Source organism: Trachemys scripta, chromosome 1 (assembly GCF_013100865.1).
Source record: "Trachemys scripta elegans isolate TJP31775 chromosome 1, CAS_Tse_1.0, whole genome shotgun sequence".
Lineage (NCBI taxonomy): Eukaryota > Metazoa > Chordata > Testudines > Emydidae > Trachemys > Trachemys scripta.
The window spans coordinates 210,360,296-210,376,071 of NC_048298.1; the positions used below are offsets into that span (position 1 = coordinate 210,360,296).

The 15,776-nt window shown below is 40.8% G+C and overlaps 1 protein-coding gene across 4 annotated transcripts in view; it reads left to right on the forward strand.

The window, feature by feature from the left end:
- Positions 1 to 15,776, forward strand: part of ADGRG2 (adhesion G protein-coupled receptor G2) — a 97,916-nt gene that overhangs the window by 22,321 nt on the left and 59,819 nt on the right. For all 4 annotated transcript variants that reach the window (XM_034755774.1, XM_034755783.1, XM_034755793.1 and 1 more), the window contains one exon: positions 15,242 to 15,295. In XM_034755774.1, the coding sequence (XP_034611665.1) occupies positions 15,242 to 15,295 (54 nt within the window). The remainder of the gene's footprint in view (positions 1 to 15,241; positions 15,296 to 15,776) is intronic.

Below are 15,776 nucleotides of genomic sequence, written 5' to 3' on the forward strand. Positions count from 1 at the left end.
AGCAGCAATCCCTTTTCCTGTTGGGCCAGGAAGGCAGCCATAATTTAGCAAAGATATCATTCCTCTTGAAAGATTTCAGAATATGTCAGATTTGGAAACTTTTGGTTCAGACATTTTTGAATTATTAATAAGCAAAATAAGTCTTAAATTTCCCTCTAATCTAAAGTGTATACAGGTCTGTCGCATCTTAGGCGCATTTAACATGTGCGATTTCAGCTTTATGCAGTCGGCAAAAACAAAACAAAAAAAGAGAGAAAAATAACAATTTAAATACTGTTTCTGAAGTGCGGGTGATTCCGCCCGCCATTACACTCAATGTAATTTTGACTATACGCGATTTTCGCTTTAGGCACTGACTGCGGAACGTAACCCCAGCGTAAGATGAGACAGACCTGTATGTTTCACTCTCCCTTATTTGAAAAGTGGCTGGCTGGATTTTCTTCCAATTTTCCGAAAGTTCCCTTTTGAGATGAAGGCCAAGCATAAAAAGCTTCAGTCCAAAAAGACAGCTATGGGCATGTGAAAACTGTTATGATAGTCATCATAAAGTTATATTAGAAGTAAGATTGTAACCTCAACTATTCTGCTGAGAAAGGTCTATGTGAAGAGACGTTTGAATCTGTTAATCTTCATAATTTACCTTTTAAAAGAAAAATTGTACTTGGTTGTTTAGACAAATAATATGTAACATTACACTGTTGGCTCATATTCAGTGTGTGATCTATTATATCCCCCAGATCCTTTTCAAAAGTACTACGCCTAGTCAGCTATTCCCCATTTTGTAGTTGTACATTTGATTTTTTGTTCCTGAGTGTAGTACTTTGCACTTGTCTTTACTGAATTTCATCTTGTTGATTTCAGACCAATTCTCCAATTTTTCAAGGTCATTTTGAATTCTAATCCTGGCCTCCAAAGTGCTTGCAACCCCTCCCAGCTTGGTATCTGTAAATTTTATAAGCAGACTTTCCACCCCATTTTCCAAGTCATTATTGAAAATATCGAATAGTACCAAAACCAGAACAGACCCCTGTGGAACCCCACTAGATACGTCTTCCTAGTATGACAATGAACCATTGATAACTACTCTTTGAGAACGTCTTTTCAACCAGTTGTTCACCCACTTCACCATAATTTAATCTAGACCACATTTCTCTAGTTTGCTCATGAGAATGTCATGTGGAACTCTGCCAAAAGCCTTACTAAAGATAAATAATGTCTGTGGCTTCTGCCCTATCCACTAGACCAGTAATATTGAAAATATAACACAGTGTTCAACTTGTGTAATTTGGAAGGGTATGTGTGTAGGGTTACTATTGGTGGGAAGAATGGAGGTGAAGACCTTATAGAAGGTCTCCTTCCCTGGGATATTTTTAGAAAATATTTGCCATTTGGTGCAACTGGTACATTTCAAAGACAAAATATGTGTTTTTCAGAAGTATTTTTGAGGTCTGTTACTAAATCATTTCTGTCAGGGAAGGTCTAGTAGTATCCAGAGAGGTTTCCTTTGTCAGAGGCAAGAAAATCATCCTATCTTTCCATTTTGGGGGCAGAATTTTAACAGGGTGCTCCCAGGATCTCCCCAAACCCCTTTTTAGCCCATCATTGTAACAGTTATTTGCAAAAATTATAACCACTCCCTTGAAATCTATGCAAATGTACACAAGAATAGTGAATAGCTGTCCACTGTAATATAGTTGTAAAACTACACACAAACTATGATAAAAGAACATTATTAATGTTGCAAAGTCAAGCATTCAGAAGTTAGGAAATGCAATCTTAACATGCCCACTCCCCATGTGCATGCTTTATGATACAGTCTTTAATTATATGATCACATACCATTTTAATACAGGTCCCCTGTTTCATTCAGTGCAGAAGATGGACCTGCTCTGGGGATGAATCAGAGTTGTGTCATAAAGAAAGATGTTGCCTATAGGACCCCTGCCTAATTTTTTGTAATAAGGCAGGGGATTACAGGAAGTGCAAGGATGGTTTCATGGGTAAGGCAGTTCAAAAATCATTTCTTGGGGGCCTCAAATTGGGTTCCCAAAATTAGTGGATATTTCTTACCTTATTCTCTCTATGACTCAGTTCACCATCTGTAAAATTGAGATAATACCACCCCGTCAACTCACAGGGGCTGTTCCATCATTTGGCATCATATTGACACCCACATGACTTGCCAGCAGACTTGGAACCTTTAGATCCACTGCACAGTCCTCTGCCATTTCAGCTAACACCTCTAGCATCTAGTTGTTGCCCCCCAGCCCATGTTCTCCAGTCCCATATCTCCAGTCTCCAATCCCAATGGCTCCCAGTTTCCACTCCGTGCTCCTTGTCTAATCTCAGTGCCCCCCCACTACCCCTTGTCCCATTCTCTTTGTCCAGCCAGTCACAGTTATTCCACTGCACCCCAGTTTCCCATCAGATTGGTGTCATTCCCCCTTCTCCATCCCCCTGCCCCACTGGTTCTCATTCCCAGTCTCCTGCCCAATCAATCCCAGTCTCTCCCATCCCAAATCCCAGTCCTAGTTTCCCTCTTCCTCCACTAGCCTCCTGTCTCAGTCTTTCCCATCCCCAAGCTTCTTGTCCCAATCTATCCTTTCCTCTGGTCTGTCTCTTGTCCCCTCTGTATTTGAATGAGGCAGTTTTCTCTTCCGTGCCGCCTGGGCTCAGGAGCAGGGGCATTGAGAGCACTGGAGAGACAGGCTCCCTGCTTTCAGTTACAGTGCTTGGACCCTGGCATGGCCCACAGCAGCGTTTGCAGGGAAAGTCCTGCTCAGCTCCAGGCTTAAATGTCTGCAGGATTAGGGTTCAAGGGAATTTCCATACCCTCCAAGATCATGACCAGGATGTCAGGAGCTACTTCCTTCCGAAACTACTTTTAAGTCTGAGGTATAAATGTGGTACAAAAGGTACAAATCTTGCCTTTGATTAAATCACACAGATTCTTGGATCATCAGTTTATTGCAGACAATCAAAATGGTAGAACATATACACTTTGCACAGGTGTCAATAACTACACAAGGTGCCAGGCAATGGAGAATCAAGGCCATAAAGTATGTGCCAGTACTTTTCAGTTTACATTTTTCAGGCCTCTGCTAGTAGCTTTCTTATTTCTGAAAAGTGACAACTAGCATGACATGTGCCTGATAAAGAAGCAGTGCCACAGATTGAAAACTCAGATCCATCCTTTAATAATCCCATTTGGGTACTTTAAATAAATCTGTAACGGAAGTGGTATCTGCTCAGTGTCCCAGATAGGCTTCTGTTTGGTGAGATGCTCTAACATGGACTAGACTAGTGATGTCACAACTATAGTGCATGCAGGGGAAGGCACAAATTGTTATAAAGCTATTTGTGACTTCATTGAATATAAAGAGGGGGGAAAACAGTGAGTTTAAAATTACATACATGTGGAAAGCCTATATTAGTTTTCCTATATGGGACATTTAGCACAACTCTACAGTTTAGTTTTTTTTAAGGCATATTTACAGGTCACCTCTAATAATGATTTAACAATCAGAAGAAATGTACCGTTTAAACATTAAACCATTAGGTTACATATTAAACAGTAACATGCTTGTACTAATTGTAAATATTAGAATTGTTATTGTAGTGTATATTTTTATTTATGTAAGGACCACAGAGAGCATGCAATGGCTTTTATAAATCTAAAAAAAATTAAATACATACTTTTTAAACCAGAAGGAGGAAAGTAAGTATGACTTTACAGTCTCTGCTTCACTCACAGAACCAGTGTCATAAAAATATGTTATTTTTCACTACCACTAGGAGCCTAAAAATTGTTGATTTTAATTGCATTCTTTTACATGAACACAATTTAGGCACCTTGCTTCCTCTAGACTTTTCTGTCCAGTCCTCAAGACTGTATCCTGGTGTCCTCTTCTCTGTGCAGCCCTCTCCCTCTTCTTTACTTTAGCGCTATGATTGTAGTAATCACTCTAGAGCTACTGCAGGGGTCAGGGGAGTAGGTATGTGGGGACAAAGGGTCTATTAGTGGCAGGGTAACTTGGAGGTGGTGAGTGGTCTATACAAACCTTCTCTGCCCTTGATTGCCCAAGGCAGAGGACATCTTCAGCCTGACACACAGTTCAATCTGGAGCTGTCAACCAGAACAGTATCTGTGGAACCCCTAAAAGGTACAGCTACACTGCAATAAAAGATCTGTCAGTTGACTTGGTTCATGGCTATAAAATTTCAGTGTAGACATTCAGGTTCGGACTGGAGCCCAGGCTCTGAGACCCCCTTATTCTTCTGACATTATCCCCAAATACGTGAGAGGTGGGAGTGGAGTCTGAGACTCCAGCCCTTAGGCAGAAGTTTGGAATGCAGCTACTGTGTAGTCACAGCCACTGCCCAGCTTGTGAAGGGGAGTCCCAAGTGAGGATTTCAACTGTGCTTTAGAAGTTGGGTGGAAATAATTGCTTTGGGACTTATTGCTACATTTATTACTGTACACTGGAGGAGATGTAAGGGGCATGCAACAAGGAAGACAGAGAGCCTTTTCCAGATTGGGGCTAAAAAAAGAAGTTAGTTTATCATTCCTATTACTATTTTTTCTTGAATTTAGAAATTTAAAAACCTATAGAAACCTTTGTGTTTTAACCAGATGACTAAACATGGAGAAAATTCTGTGACTTTAGTGTCCCTGTTTGCTGACTCACATAGCTTGTGCTTTGTATCCATTAGAAGAGCTTAAATTTGACCTTTCTCTTTCTCTTCCTGCTTTTCATTGTCCTCCCTCTTTTGTGATATCAAAGTGCTCTTTGAAAATCAGCCGGCCAGAAAAAATGAGGTAATCAGCTTCACCACAGCCCTGAGGCTATATCAGAGGTGCACTCAAATGGGGTTTGTTTAAATGATAAGTCCCTGCATTTACAGTGAAATCTTGAAAGGCCATGTAATGTCAGAGCAGGGGCAAAAATATTATGCCTACTTTTTCCATGTTTGCCTGGTACAACTCTCAAGGGTGTCTGAATTAGCTGGCCATTTTCACTGCTAATTTGTCAGAAAGAGAAATGGGCCCCTGATGAACAAGCACCTTTGCGGTTGTCTCCCATCCATTTTTCCCCAACAGTCAGTGACAAGTGTCACCGTGCCTCAGTAGGTCACAGCTGAGGATGTCCAATTCAGAACAAACTGCTGAGAAATAGGGGCAGACTCACCACAAACTTGTGGTTATTCTATCATTAGATTATACCAAGCCAGTAACAAAAGTAAACATATATCACCACACTGGTGAACAGGAAGTAAAAAATGGAGTCTCCTTAGGCATTCCAGCCCTTGTCTCACCATCCAGACACTGAACTCTGTGATGAGTAGTTATGGCAAATTTCATCAAACATAGGGTTCTTCTAATCCCAAGAGATCAGCCACACCGCCAGATCAATATATAACCTAGATTTTACCCAATGATCATATGATGCCAGTACTTTTGTAACTAAAACTCAAGATCTAAATATAAAAGAAAAGAAGAAGAGAGTTCATAATAGTTAAAAGATCATATACATACAAATAATTGCCAACTCTTTATATAAGGTTTCTAGCAGTGATGTAATAGATTGCTGGCTTGTGAAATCTCTCTGGTGACTTCAAAAGATTGGAAGGTCCTCAGTCCATAGTTCAAAATGCTCCTTTTAATTGTAATTCCACAGTCCAGAGAATCAGGACAGGAAAGAGGCAAAATGGAGATATCTATGGGACTTTTTATATTCTTTGCCATGTGTCTGGAAATGTACTGTCTCTGTTTGTGTAAAGTTACTGGCCTAAGATGGAGTCCAGGGTCACATGAGCATATTGCATGTCCTTATCTGGCTTGTTGACTCACAGGGGATAGCCATTGTCCATATTCTTGCCAAGGCATTCACAGAAAGAGCTATCTGGAGGGAATGAGTTTCTTCTATGGCCCATTGTGAGAGCTAAGTGTCCTTGATGGGACATCAATACCTGGCTGTCTGGCCTTAATGTAAATCTTCCTTGGTGGGTGTTCCCCAGCAATACAGCAGATATGTACAATGCCAGGACATAGCCAAAATTCGTAACTTTAGATACAAAAATGATACATGCATATAAACAGGATAATCATACTTAGCAAATCATAACTTTTCCATTGACACCTTACATGCCATACTTTGTACAAGAGTTGTTGCAATTGTATAACAGTGACAATATCAATAATATAAATTGTCATATTCAACAGGTAGCCCATCTTTCCTCCCATAATGCCACCTTTAAGTCACCATAAGCCCTGGGACTCACTATGAGCCCTAGATGTAAAACTAAAACTGCTCTGAAAATATCATATGCGCCTGAGGATCCAATCTACATGGAAAGTAAATGGGAATGTATATGTGTGGAAGAATTTCAGGGTTGGGTTTTTACTCCTCACCATTATTGTTACCTTGTGTGACAGGATGTTTTACTTTGACAGAAATTGTGAGTTTATTCATTGTTAGCAGCACTTTGCCTTTTTACCAGAAACATTGGATTAAATATGAATCTGAGCATTTAATATGATGTTAAGTGTACCTGTTTTATATCTATATATTGCTGGAGTGACTATTTTAACCATTTAGAATAGTATCTGCATTGGTCTTTCTGTGTTAGAGCTGTTCAGTTTAGTTCATGAGCAAAGCTTCTGAGATTCAGTCATGGCAGGAATTTCCACTCAGTGGTAGTGTCATAGTATAACACTTAATACAAATACAAAGCCAAAAAAACAAAATGATGTTTTATTTCTATTTGAAATAAAAATTTTCATGTTGACAGTTCTTGCTGGAAGATAGAATTATTTTGTTGGAATTGACATTTCTCCACAAAAATAATTCAATTTTGATTAAAATATATTTTTCAGTGGAAAGATTTTCACCACAAATATTTTGATCAGATCTAATTTTCTAAGACCAATCTATATTTGTGTTTCTAACATAATATACCTGAGAGTGTAAATGACCTTCTAACAGTAGGGATCTGCCTTCAGGAATTGGTTCTTGGCCCTACACTATTTAACATCTTTTCTCAATTACCTGATACAGTGGTGGATTAGCCACTGGGCCAATAGAGCCCGTGCCCAGGGACCCCGGCCAATTGGGGGCCTTTAGAAAAATGCCCCCCCACACACACTCTGACCCGCTCTGCCCACCTGGCACTCCTGCTGGGGAACAGGGTCGGGGCACGGGGGCTTGCTCTGCTCTGCCCACCCAACGCTTCAGCCAGGGAGCAGCATCGGGGCGTAGGAGTTTGCCTTGCTCTGCCTGCCTGGCTCTCCAGCCAGGTAGCGGGTTTTGGATGCAGGGCCTTGCCCTGCTGTGCCTACCCGCCCGGCAAGCCCCTGTGCCCTGACCCCACTCCCTGGCAGGAGCACCAGGGGATGGGGAAGGGACTACAGGCAGAAGAGGTGAGGAGGGGCCCCCCATTTGCTCTGGCCCAGGGCCCCCTCAAAACCCTAATCTGCTCCTGACCTGATATCTCAACATAAAATCATCACTGTTAAAGTTTGCAGATGACGCAAAATTGTGGGAGTGGAAAATAATAAAGAGGACAGGTCAGTGATGTAGAGCAATCTGCATCTCTTGGTAAGCTGGGTGCAAACAAACATGCATTTTAATATGGCCAAATGTAAATGTATACATCTAAGAACAATGAATGTAGGCCATCCTTTCAGGAGGGCGGGGCCTCTATCCCGGGAAGCAGTGGTCTGAAAAAACTTGGGGTTCATGGTGGATAATCAGCAGGACATGAGATCTCAGTGCAACACTGTTGTCAAAAAGTATAACACAATCTTTGGGTGCATAAACAGGGGAATCTCGAGTAGGAGTAGGGAGGTTATACTACCTCTGTAATTGGCACTGTTGTAACCACTGCTGAAATACTGTGTTCAATTCTGGTGTGCACAATTCAAGATAGATGTTGATAAGTTGGAGAGGGTTCAGAGAACTGCCATGAGAATGATTGAAGGACTGGAAAACAAGCCTTACAGTGATGAGCTCAATCAATTTAGCTTAACAAAGAGATGGTTAAGGGTGTCTTGGTTACAGACTATAAGTATCTACATGGGGAACAAATATTTGGGCTCTTCAGTCTAGCACAGAAAAGTATAACAAATGGCTTGAAGTTGAGGCTAGACAAATTCAGACTGGAAATAAGTCGTACATTTTTAACAGTGAGGGTAATTAGCTTCCTCAAGGTCATAATGGATTCACCATCACTGTCAACTTTAAATCATGTTTTTTCTAAAAGATATGCTCTAGCTGAAACAAAAATTATTTCAGGGAAGTTCTACAGTCTATGCTATGTGGGAGATTGGTCCCTTCAGGCATTAGAATATATATATATCTAAATAAGGTACAGTCTTGATCAGCTAGATTTCAGTATTACACAACACAGAACTCACTAACACCATTCTGTGGCATTGGCCAAATATGAGTCACAGAAGACTGTGTTCCCTGTTCAGTTGCCAAAGTGTACCTTGGAAAACTTCCATCCAAATACTGCCCCAGCCTAGTTTGTAAAATATGACATGAACAGAGGATACAGTGATGTGGCTGAAGTAGTCCTGTGTTGTATTATAAGCTGTTCTATTCAAGCTCTATTCAAAATCAGAAATTTTTTGTAGTTCTCTTTTTGGATACAGACTTTTGCAGTGGAAATTTGAAAATTTTCAATTTAGTGTGGAGCTAGAAGAAAATTATGACTTGGAAAGTCAAACTTGGAAGGTTAAAGCTATGAAGATGACTTCAGTTTCTTCAATTAAAATGAATAGGAAGCAAAATAAGACAGGACAAAATCCTTTAGTATGTCAGTATTACCTATTTAGCTAAGTACAGTAACTCCTCACTTAAAGTCATCCCGGTTAACGTTGTTTTGTTGTTACGTTGCCGATCAGTTAGGGAACATGCTCATTTAAAGTTGTGCAATGCTCCACTATTATGTTGTTTGGCTGCCTGCTTTCTCCACAACTGGCAGCCTCCCTACACCCCCCACCCCCCAACAGCGCCTCCCGCCTGCTGGCAGACCCCGCAGATCAGCGCCTTCCCTCTCCTCCCCGCACCTCCTGCCTGCAGCAATCAGCTGGCTTGCGGAGTTTAGGAGGCAGGAGGGAGTGGGGAGGAGTGAGGACTCGGCGCGCAGGTTCCCCCTCCCTCCCCTGCCTCCTGAACACCGCAAGCCAGCTGATTGTCCCGGGCAGGAGGGAGGGGGGAGGAGCAAAGACTCGGCGCGCCTCCCCCTCCCTCCCCTGCCTTCTGCCCGTGGCAATCAGCTGGCTTGCAGCGTTCAGAAGGGAGGGGAGGGAGGGGGAAGGAGTGAGGACGCAGCATGCGAAGTAAAGGGGGATGAGGTGCGGGGGAGAAGAGGTGAGTCAAGGGTAGGGGCTGGGGAAAGGGGTGGAGTGGATGGGCCGAGGGTTGAGCCCTCTGCCCCCAGCAAAGTCAGTGCCTGTGCTTGCAAGAACAGCAAGAGGAGCAACTGGACAATCCATCCTCTTCCACTCTCTGACTCCACAACCTCAACCAAGGTATACTCAGCAGTGATGATTGTAGTATTAAATTGTTTCTTTTAAATTGTTTAAAACTTATACCTGTATTAAATTGTTTGTTTAAAATTGTTTAAAATGTATATAATGTCTTTTGTCTGGCAAAAAAAAAAATTCCCTGGAACCTAACCCCCCCCCCCCCATTTACATTAATTCTTATGGGGAAATTGGATTCGCTTAACATTGTTTCATTTAAAGTCGCATTTTTCAAGGACATAACTACAACATTAAGTGAGGAGTTACTGTACTAAATGCCTCACCAATATTAACAAATTTATCCTCCTTACAACTCAGAATTGCTCTAAATTATGTTGTTCACCATTTGCTTTAAGGGGGCGTTATGGGAACAGGGTGCTGTTGTGGTGCAAGGAATCTTATTCCCCAGGTAAACCTTACACAATGGCAGTATGGAGGGTAGTGGTGTAAAAACTGCTAAGCTTGATTTATACCTCAGAAAGACTTCTCCTTGTTCTTGCACATGTAACCCTTCTGCCAGGCCAAGTTGATAGCAGCAAGGGCCGGGTTCAGTACACAGGGGTCCCTTCCCAACAGCGTGACACAGAACCAGCTCGAGCCCCCACCCAGTGACCTGNATACTTTTTTACTCTAGAAAAAGATGTGAGGAGACGATGACATCAGTTATTTATATAAGGATTTTCTCTTTCCCTATCTCCACAAATTAATAACCTGAGAGGAAAATCCTACCTCCTTGGCACTAGTACAGATTTTGTTATCAAACACTGTGTGTGTCAGCCATGGGGAAATCTTAGACTGGACTTTTTAGCTTTCTTAAAATAAACTTTGGCTACTTCTTTGTCTAGAACTTAGGTCCAACAATGTGGGAGGTGATTTGAAAATTTTAAGAGAGTTTGAATAATGCATAGATTTTATTTTATTTTTTTACACAGTCTAAAACTGATATTCACAAATCTGGTAATGTAAAAAGTATTATTTCTGTTTATCCAGAAAGATCTGCTTGTTTTAACTCTGTTGAGAAATGGCAAAAACCTGAACAACAAAGAAGCAGTTTTGCATCTAATGATTATGTGGCTAATTAGAATATAAAATACTAACAATGGGCCTAAATCTGCACTTTGACAAATAGAAAACCCCACTCGCGGTAATAATTCCTACCCATACTCCCCACACTGCCGTCGGGGAAGTGGAGGCAGGCTTGTGATCCAGAAGAAAATGCTCTCTCCCCTTGCATGTGGTGCCTCCAGATTTGCAACTGGCTCATTGTTTATTACTTCAGGAAAAACTGGCTCTTTATGTATTCAGTGATTAATGGGGCTTGACCTGATAAACACTAAAAAATCCACACAGGGGGCTGAATGAGGAGGAGAGGTGAAAGTAGAAATTTGTTCATATGGTTTTCTGTTGGTGTGACCTGAGTAGGGGGCCTTAGTCCTAGAGAATATGAATAAGTAGCATTTTGTTTTTATATGAAAGGGATGCTGCTGCTCATCTGTTTGCTCCTCCCAAGCATGTTCCTATTCACATCATTGTTTTCATGGTAGCAAAACTATTGTAGGGGGCAGAAGAGGTGTGAATTCCATGAGCCCTACCTTGCAAGATGCTGACCATTTCAAGATGCAGGATGCTTTAAGGAGCTTAGTACAGTCAATGCCCATTAATTTAATTGGAACTGAGGACCTTGGCAAGTGGTACTCAGCACTTAGCAAGATTGGGCCTGTGAGGAGCAAGCCTGTGCGGGAGATGGATTTTACTTTTTGTGCGAGCTTGCATGCACACTGGAGCATAATTCTCCTTCTCACCCACTTAAACCCCAAAGATTGAGTCCAATAATGCTTATTTAACTGTTTCCTTCTTAATCATTAATTTACATATTTTATAAATTTATATTGAAAAGGTATGGAAGTAGCTGATGGTAAGGAGAGGTATCGTGTTCTGTGTTTACAGGAGACAATGGACAGGGAATGCAGCAAAGGAGTTGGGCTTAGATTGCAAACTTTTCCATGTGGGTGACAAAAGGGGGCATAGCGGAATCAGGGTGCTTGTTAGAGGAGAGCTGAAGAAGATGGTGTTTGAAAATTACTGGAGTAAGTGACAGACTGATGGCTGTATGAGTCCAAGTTAAAGAGTGAGTCATGTTTGTGATATTAGCATATGCACCTCAACAAGGATGTGATGAGGAAGAAAAGTCTCCTCCAAGACTGACAGGCACTAGTGGACACAGCAGCCCCTGAGGACTGGGAGATCTGAATGCACACACAGCCAGAAACAGATGGTGCTGTGAAATGTGTTTAGGGAAATGCAGTCTCTGCACTATAAATGAGGAAGGGAAAGTGCTACTAGACATTTGTATTGCCACCCAATGGATGATAACCCATACCTGGTTCCAAAAGAGAGTGAATCATTTGTTTACATACATCAGTGGTGGAAACCAAAGCCAAATTGATATGATGTTGGTAAGGAAATCTCAGAGGAATTGAGTTGTGGACTGCAAAGTGATACCTAACGAGACGGTAGCACTGAACACAAACCTCTTGTAGCAGAAATTCCAGCAGAGTGTTGGACAAGGAGGGAACTAAGCTCAAAAGAAACAAGATTAAAGTACGGGAGTTAAGGGGAAGTCCGTCAGAGAAGTTTGTGCAAGCAGTACAGGATAAATGTCTGGCTGAAAAGGAATGGAATCACCTCAAAAGAACAGGGATTGTGTGGTGGAAGAGCTTTATGGACAGTACAGATCAGGAAAAGGCAGGGAAGGAAAGGAGTAGTGATGGATTAAAGACATGCAAGTAGCAATCTGAAAAAAGAAAATGGTATGTAAAGAAAAATAAATGAATACATTGAGAGTAAATGAAAATAAATACAAAGAAGCAAAGTAAGCTGCCAAGCAGGCAGTGAAGAAGGTCAAAGAGAGTGCCCTAGATGATTTATATGCCAACCTTGTAAACAACCTCCAGATGGCTGGCAAAAAGACGTATAGCATTGCAAAAATAAGATGCAGAGGGAAGGAGGATGCTATTATAACACCATTTGTAAATGATGATTGGAGAGACTGCTAGAAAACACATGAACAAGTGAAGTTGATGTGGAAAAAATATTTTGAGAGTCTCTTAAATGAGGCTAACCCTTTTAGGGCAGAGTTGCCAACATGTGGTACCTGAGCTTGACATAGCAGAGGAGGTGAGAAATTCAGCCCAGGAAATGAAAAACAGTAAGGTGGTGACAAAGGACCTGGCAAAAGTCTTGGGTTAGAGAGGCATAAGATGGATGAACAGAGTGGTTAAAGCTGCATGGAGAGACAAGAGAATTCTCAAAGACGGGTGCAAGTCTGTCTGGGTACCAATCCAGAAGAAGGAAAGCATCCATGAATGTGAAAACTACCAAGGGATAAAGCTATTGTTACGTGAGATGAAGATACTGGGACACGTCTTGGATGCTAGGATTAGGGCAATTGTGGAGCCCCTCCATGAACAAGAACAGTTTGGCTTTAGGAAAAGATGAGGAACTGCAGGTCCCGTGTTTGTAGTAGAGATAGGCAAGGGATAGAGAAGCAGCTAGAGTACCAACAGGACAGCTTCTGGGCTTTTATAAACATAGGAAACTCACACAATAAAGTAGGATTGGAAATAAAGTAGACAGAAGAATTCTGACACCAGTTCTGAGGAAATATGAGTGTCGGAAGATTTAATAACTATGGTGAACGCCCTATATAGATCACATAAAACAGTGATCCGAAAAGCTTTTGAAATGACAAGTCCCTTTGAAAGTGGTTGGTTATAAGGCTACTGCTGTTTATCATATTGATGGACTATATAAGCAGGAAGATCCCAATGGGAAAAGGGGAGAAGCTGCTATATGCAGATGACACAGCAAGAAGGGCACCCTCAAAGAAGACCTAGCAGAAATAGCAAGCCAGTCGTATGACCATCTAAACTGGCACGACATGAAAATGAACATGAATAATACTGAGGACCTGTGGGTCATTTGAGGTGCCTCGGGAAATGAACATAGAGATTAACGAGTAGACTGACCAGTTCAAGTGCTTTAGCAACTGGGTCACGGAAGATGATGAGTTTGAACATGAGTGGGGAGTGTATGGAATAACATCTCAAGGTTTGTATATGATAAGCATATGCCACTGAGACTAAAAGCCCAACCATATAGAACAAAGTTGCACCCTGCAATGGTTATGGTGCAGAAGCATAGACGATAAACAGATCATAGGTTCAACGCCTATGGTTGTTTTGAGATTAGATGTCTTTGCACCATAAGAGGAATTACACAAAGAGACACATTTCAAAATGAAAGTATTAGGATGGAAGTCAAAATCCATGATGTGGCTGACAAAATCCAGGAAGTGTGACTTCACTGGTTTGGACACAGGCAGAGGATGAATGAAGGGGACCTGGTGAAAATAGCCTGGCAGGTGAGGGTGGTAGAAAGAGACCCTGAGGAAAGCCAAGAAAGCAATGGTTGGATTGCATCAAAGAAGATGGAAAGCAGGTGAATTTTAGTGCTGCCTTGGACAGATGAATATGGTGGATGCTTGCATGGAGGCAACCGCAATTGATGGGATAAGCAGAAGAAGATAATTTATACAGTATCCAATTCACCTTCACAAGCAGCTGTTTTGTTTAGCATCTCATCATTATTATTTCCACAAAGTTAATTATACATATTACTTAAATAATATTACATCTTAAAGAACCTCCATAAAGACCAATGTGGAGTTAGAAAGAGTTTTATAGATGGCATAATGCCTAATCACAATAATATTTAAAAACCCAAACATTTCCACAGAAGAACTCTAGAACACAAAGTTCTAGAACACACTTCTTATGGGATTAAATATTGTAACTTGACTTTGATTCTATCCTCTATAGGACTTAAAACTGATATCTGCTTTTTGCACTCAGGAACATTGTGGCTGCTTGATTTTAGTGTAAATAAATAGTAGATCTTCATACTTCATATTGAATCATAACAATTTGGCTTACAAGGCAATTTTCACCATGGCCCTTTTCATGGCCTCCAACTTGGGGGCCAAATACTGATTGTCTTACTCAGATAGTCCTACAGACAAAATTGATTCCTAGTGTAACTTCAGTTAAATCAATGTCTTCACTGAAGTCAGTTTGACTTCAATAGGATTACTGTATTTATGAGACTAAAGTGATTTGGCCCTTATGTTGGATTTTTTCCTTGAGAAAATCCTTTTCTTTACCAATAGGATAGAATACTAGCTAAAATTAGCAAGCAATGTGGGGGAAAACTGCCATAAAACATACATGGATGGTTTAATATCTCTCAGGATATTTTTCATCTAGATGTATTTCATAATCACTGCTTTTAGTTTAGCTCAACATATCATGTCCAGCAAAAATGAACTGAGGTTTCTTTACATTTTGTAATACAAATTGTCTCATTTCCATAGAAAAGAGACTCTCTTTATTAGTATGTGAGTCTCAGAGTGATCCCTCTGTATTACTAAGGATTGTGTTGGTATTCCAAAAGAGATTTTGTATCTCTCTCTTCTCTTGGAGCCAGAGAGGTTCTGCTAAAGTCCTTTTAGCAGTTAGGTATTGCCCTCTACTGGTGAATACTCCCAGTTAACACTATTGAATGAAAGACCAATAAAGATGGTTATATTAGATATAATATAATAGATTCAGCTTCCCCTAACAAACTGTGTTAATTTTTTTTTCTCTATAGCAAATAATGTAACTTCCAGATCATCAGTTGCAAAATCTTCAGAAACCATATCTGGTAAGCAAATCACTAACTGTAACATTCTGATTTATTGCAAATTCATGGCAGATAAGTGTCCGCCTCATGATAATTGAAGTAATGCAAAGAGACTACTGTGTAAGTAAGTTCCTATATTTCATCAGTCTAATTTTATTTTTTCATAAGAATAAAATTGTATGTACCATCTAGACAAACTCTTCTATTCTTAGTGGAATCACTCCAGTTATCAGTAACTGTCTCAGGAATGGAATGATACATTCAAGTTGCCTGGCCAATAGCCTTTGACACCCCACTAAATAGTGAATAATTCATGGGGGACGGAAGGGAAGTGAAGACAACATGGAGATTTCCTCCCACCTCCCACCACACAAACACAGCTGGTGAAATACCAAAAACACATTTCAAGATGTTCAGGGGATAAACATCATCCATAAAAATATTATTTATAGCAGAATGTGGGTGGACAAAATTGATACACAAGCATACAGCTAGCTATTTA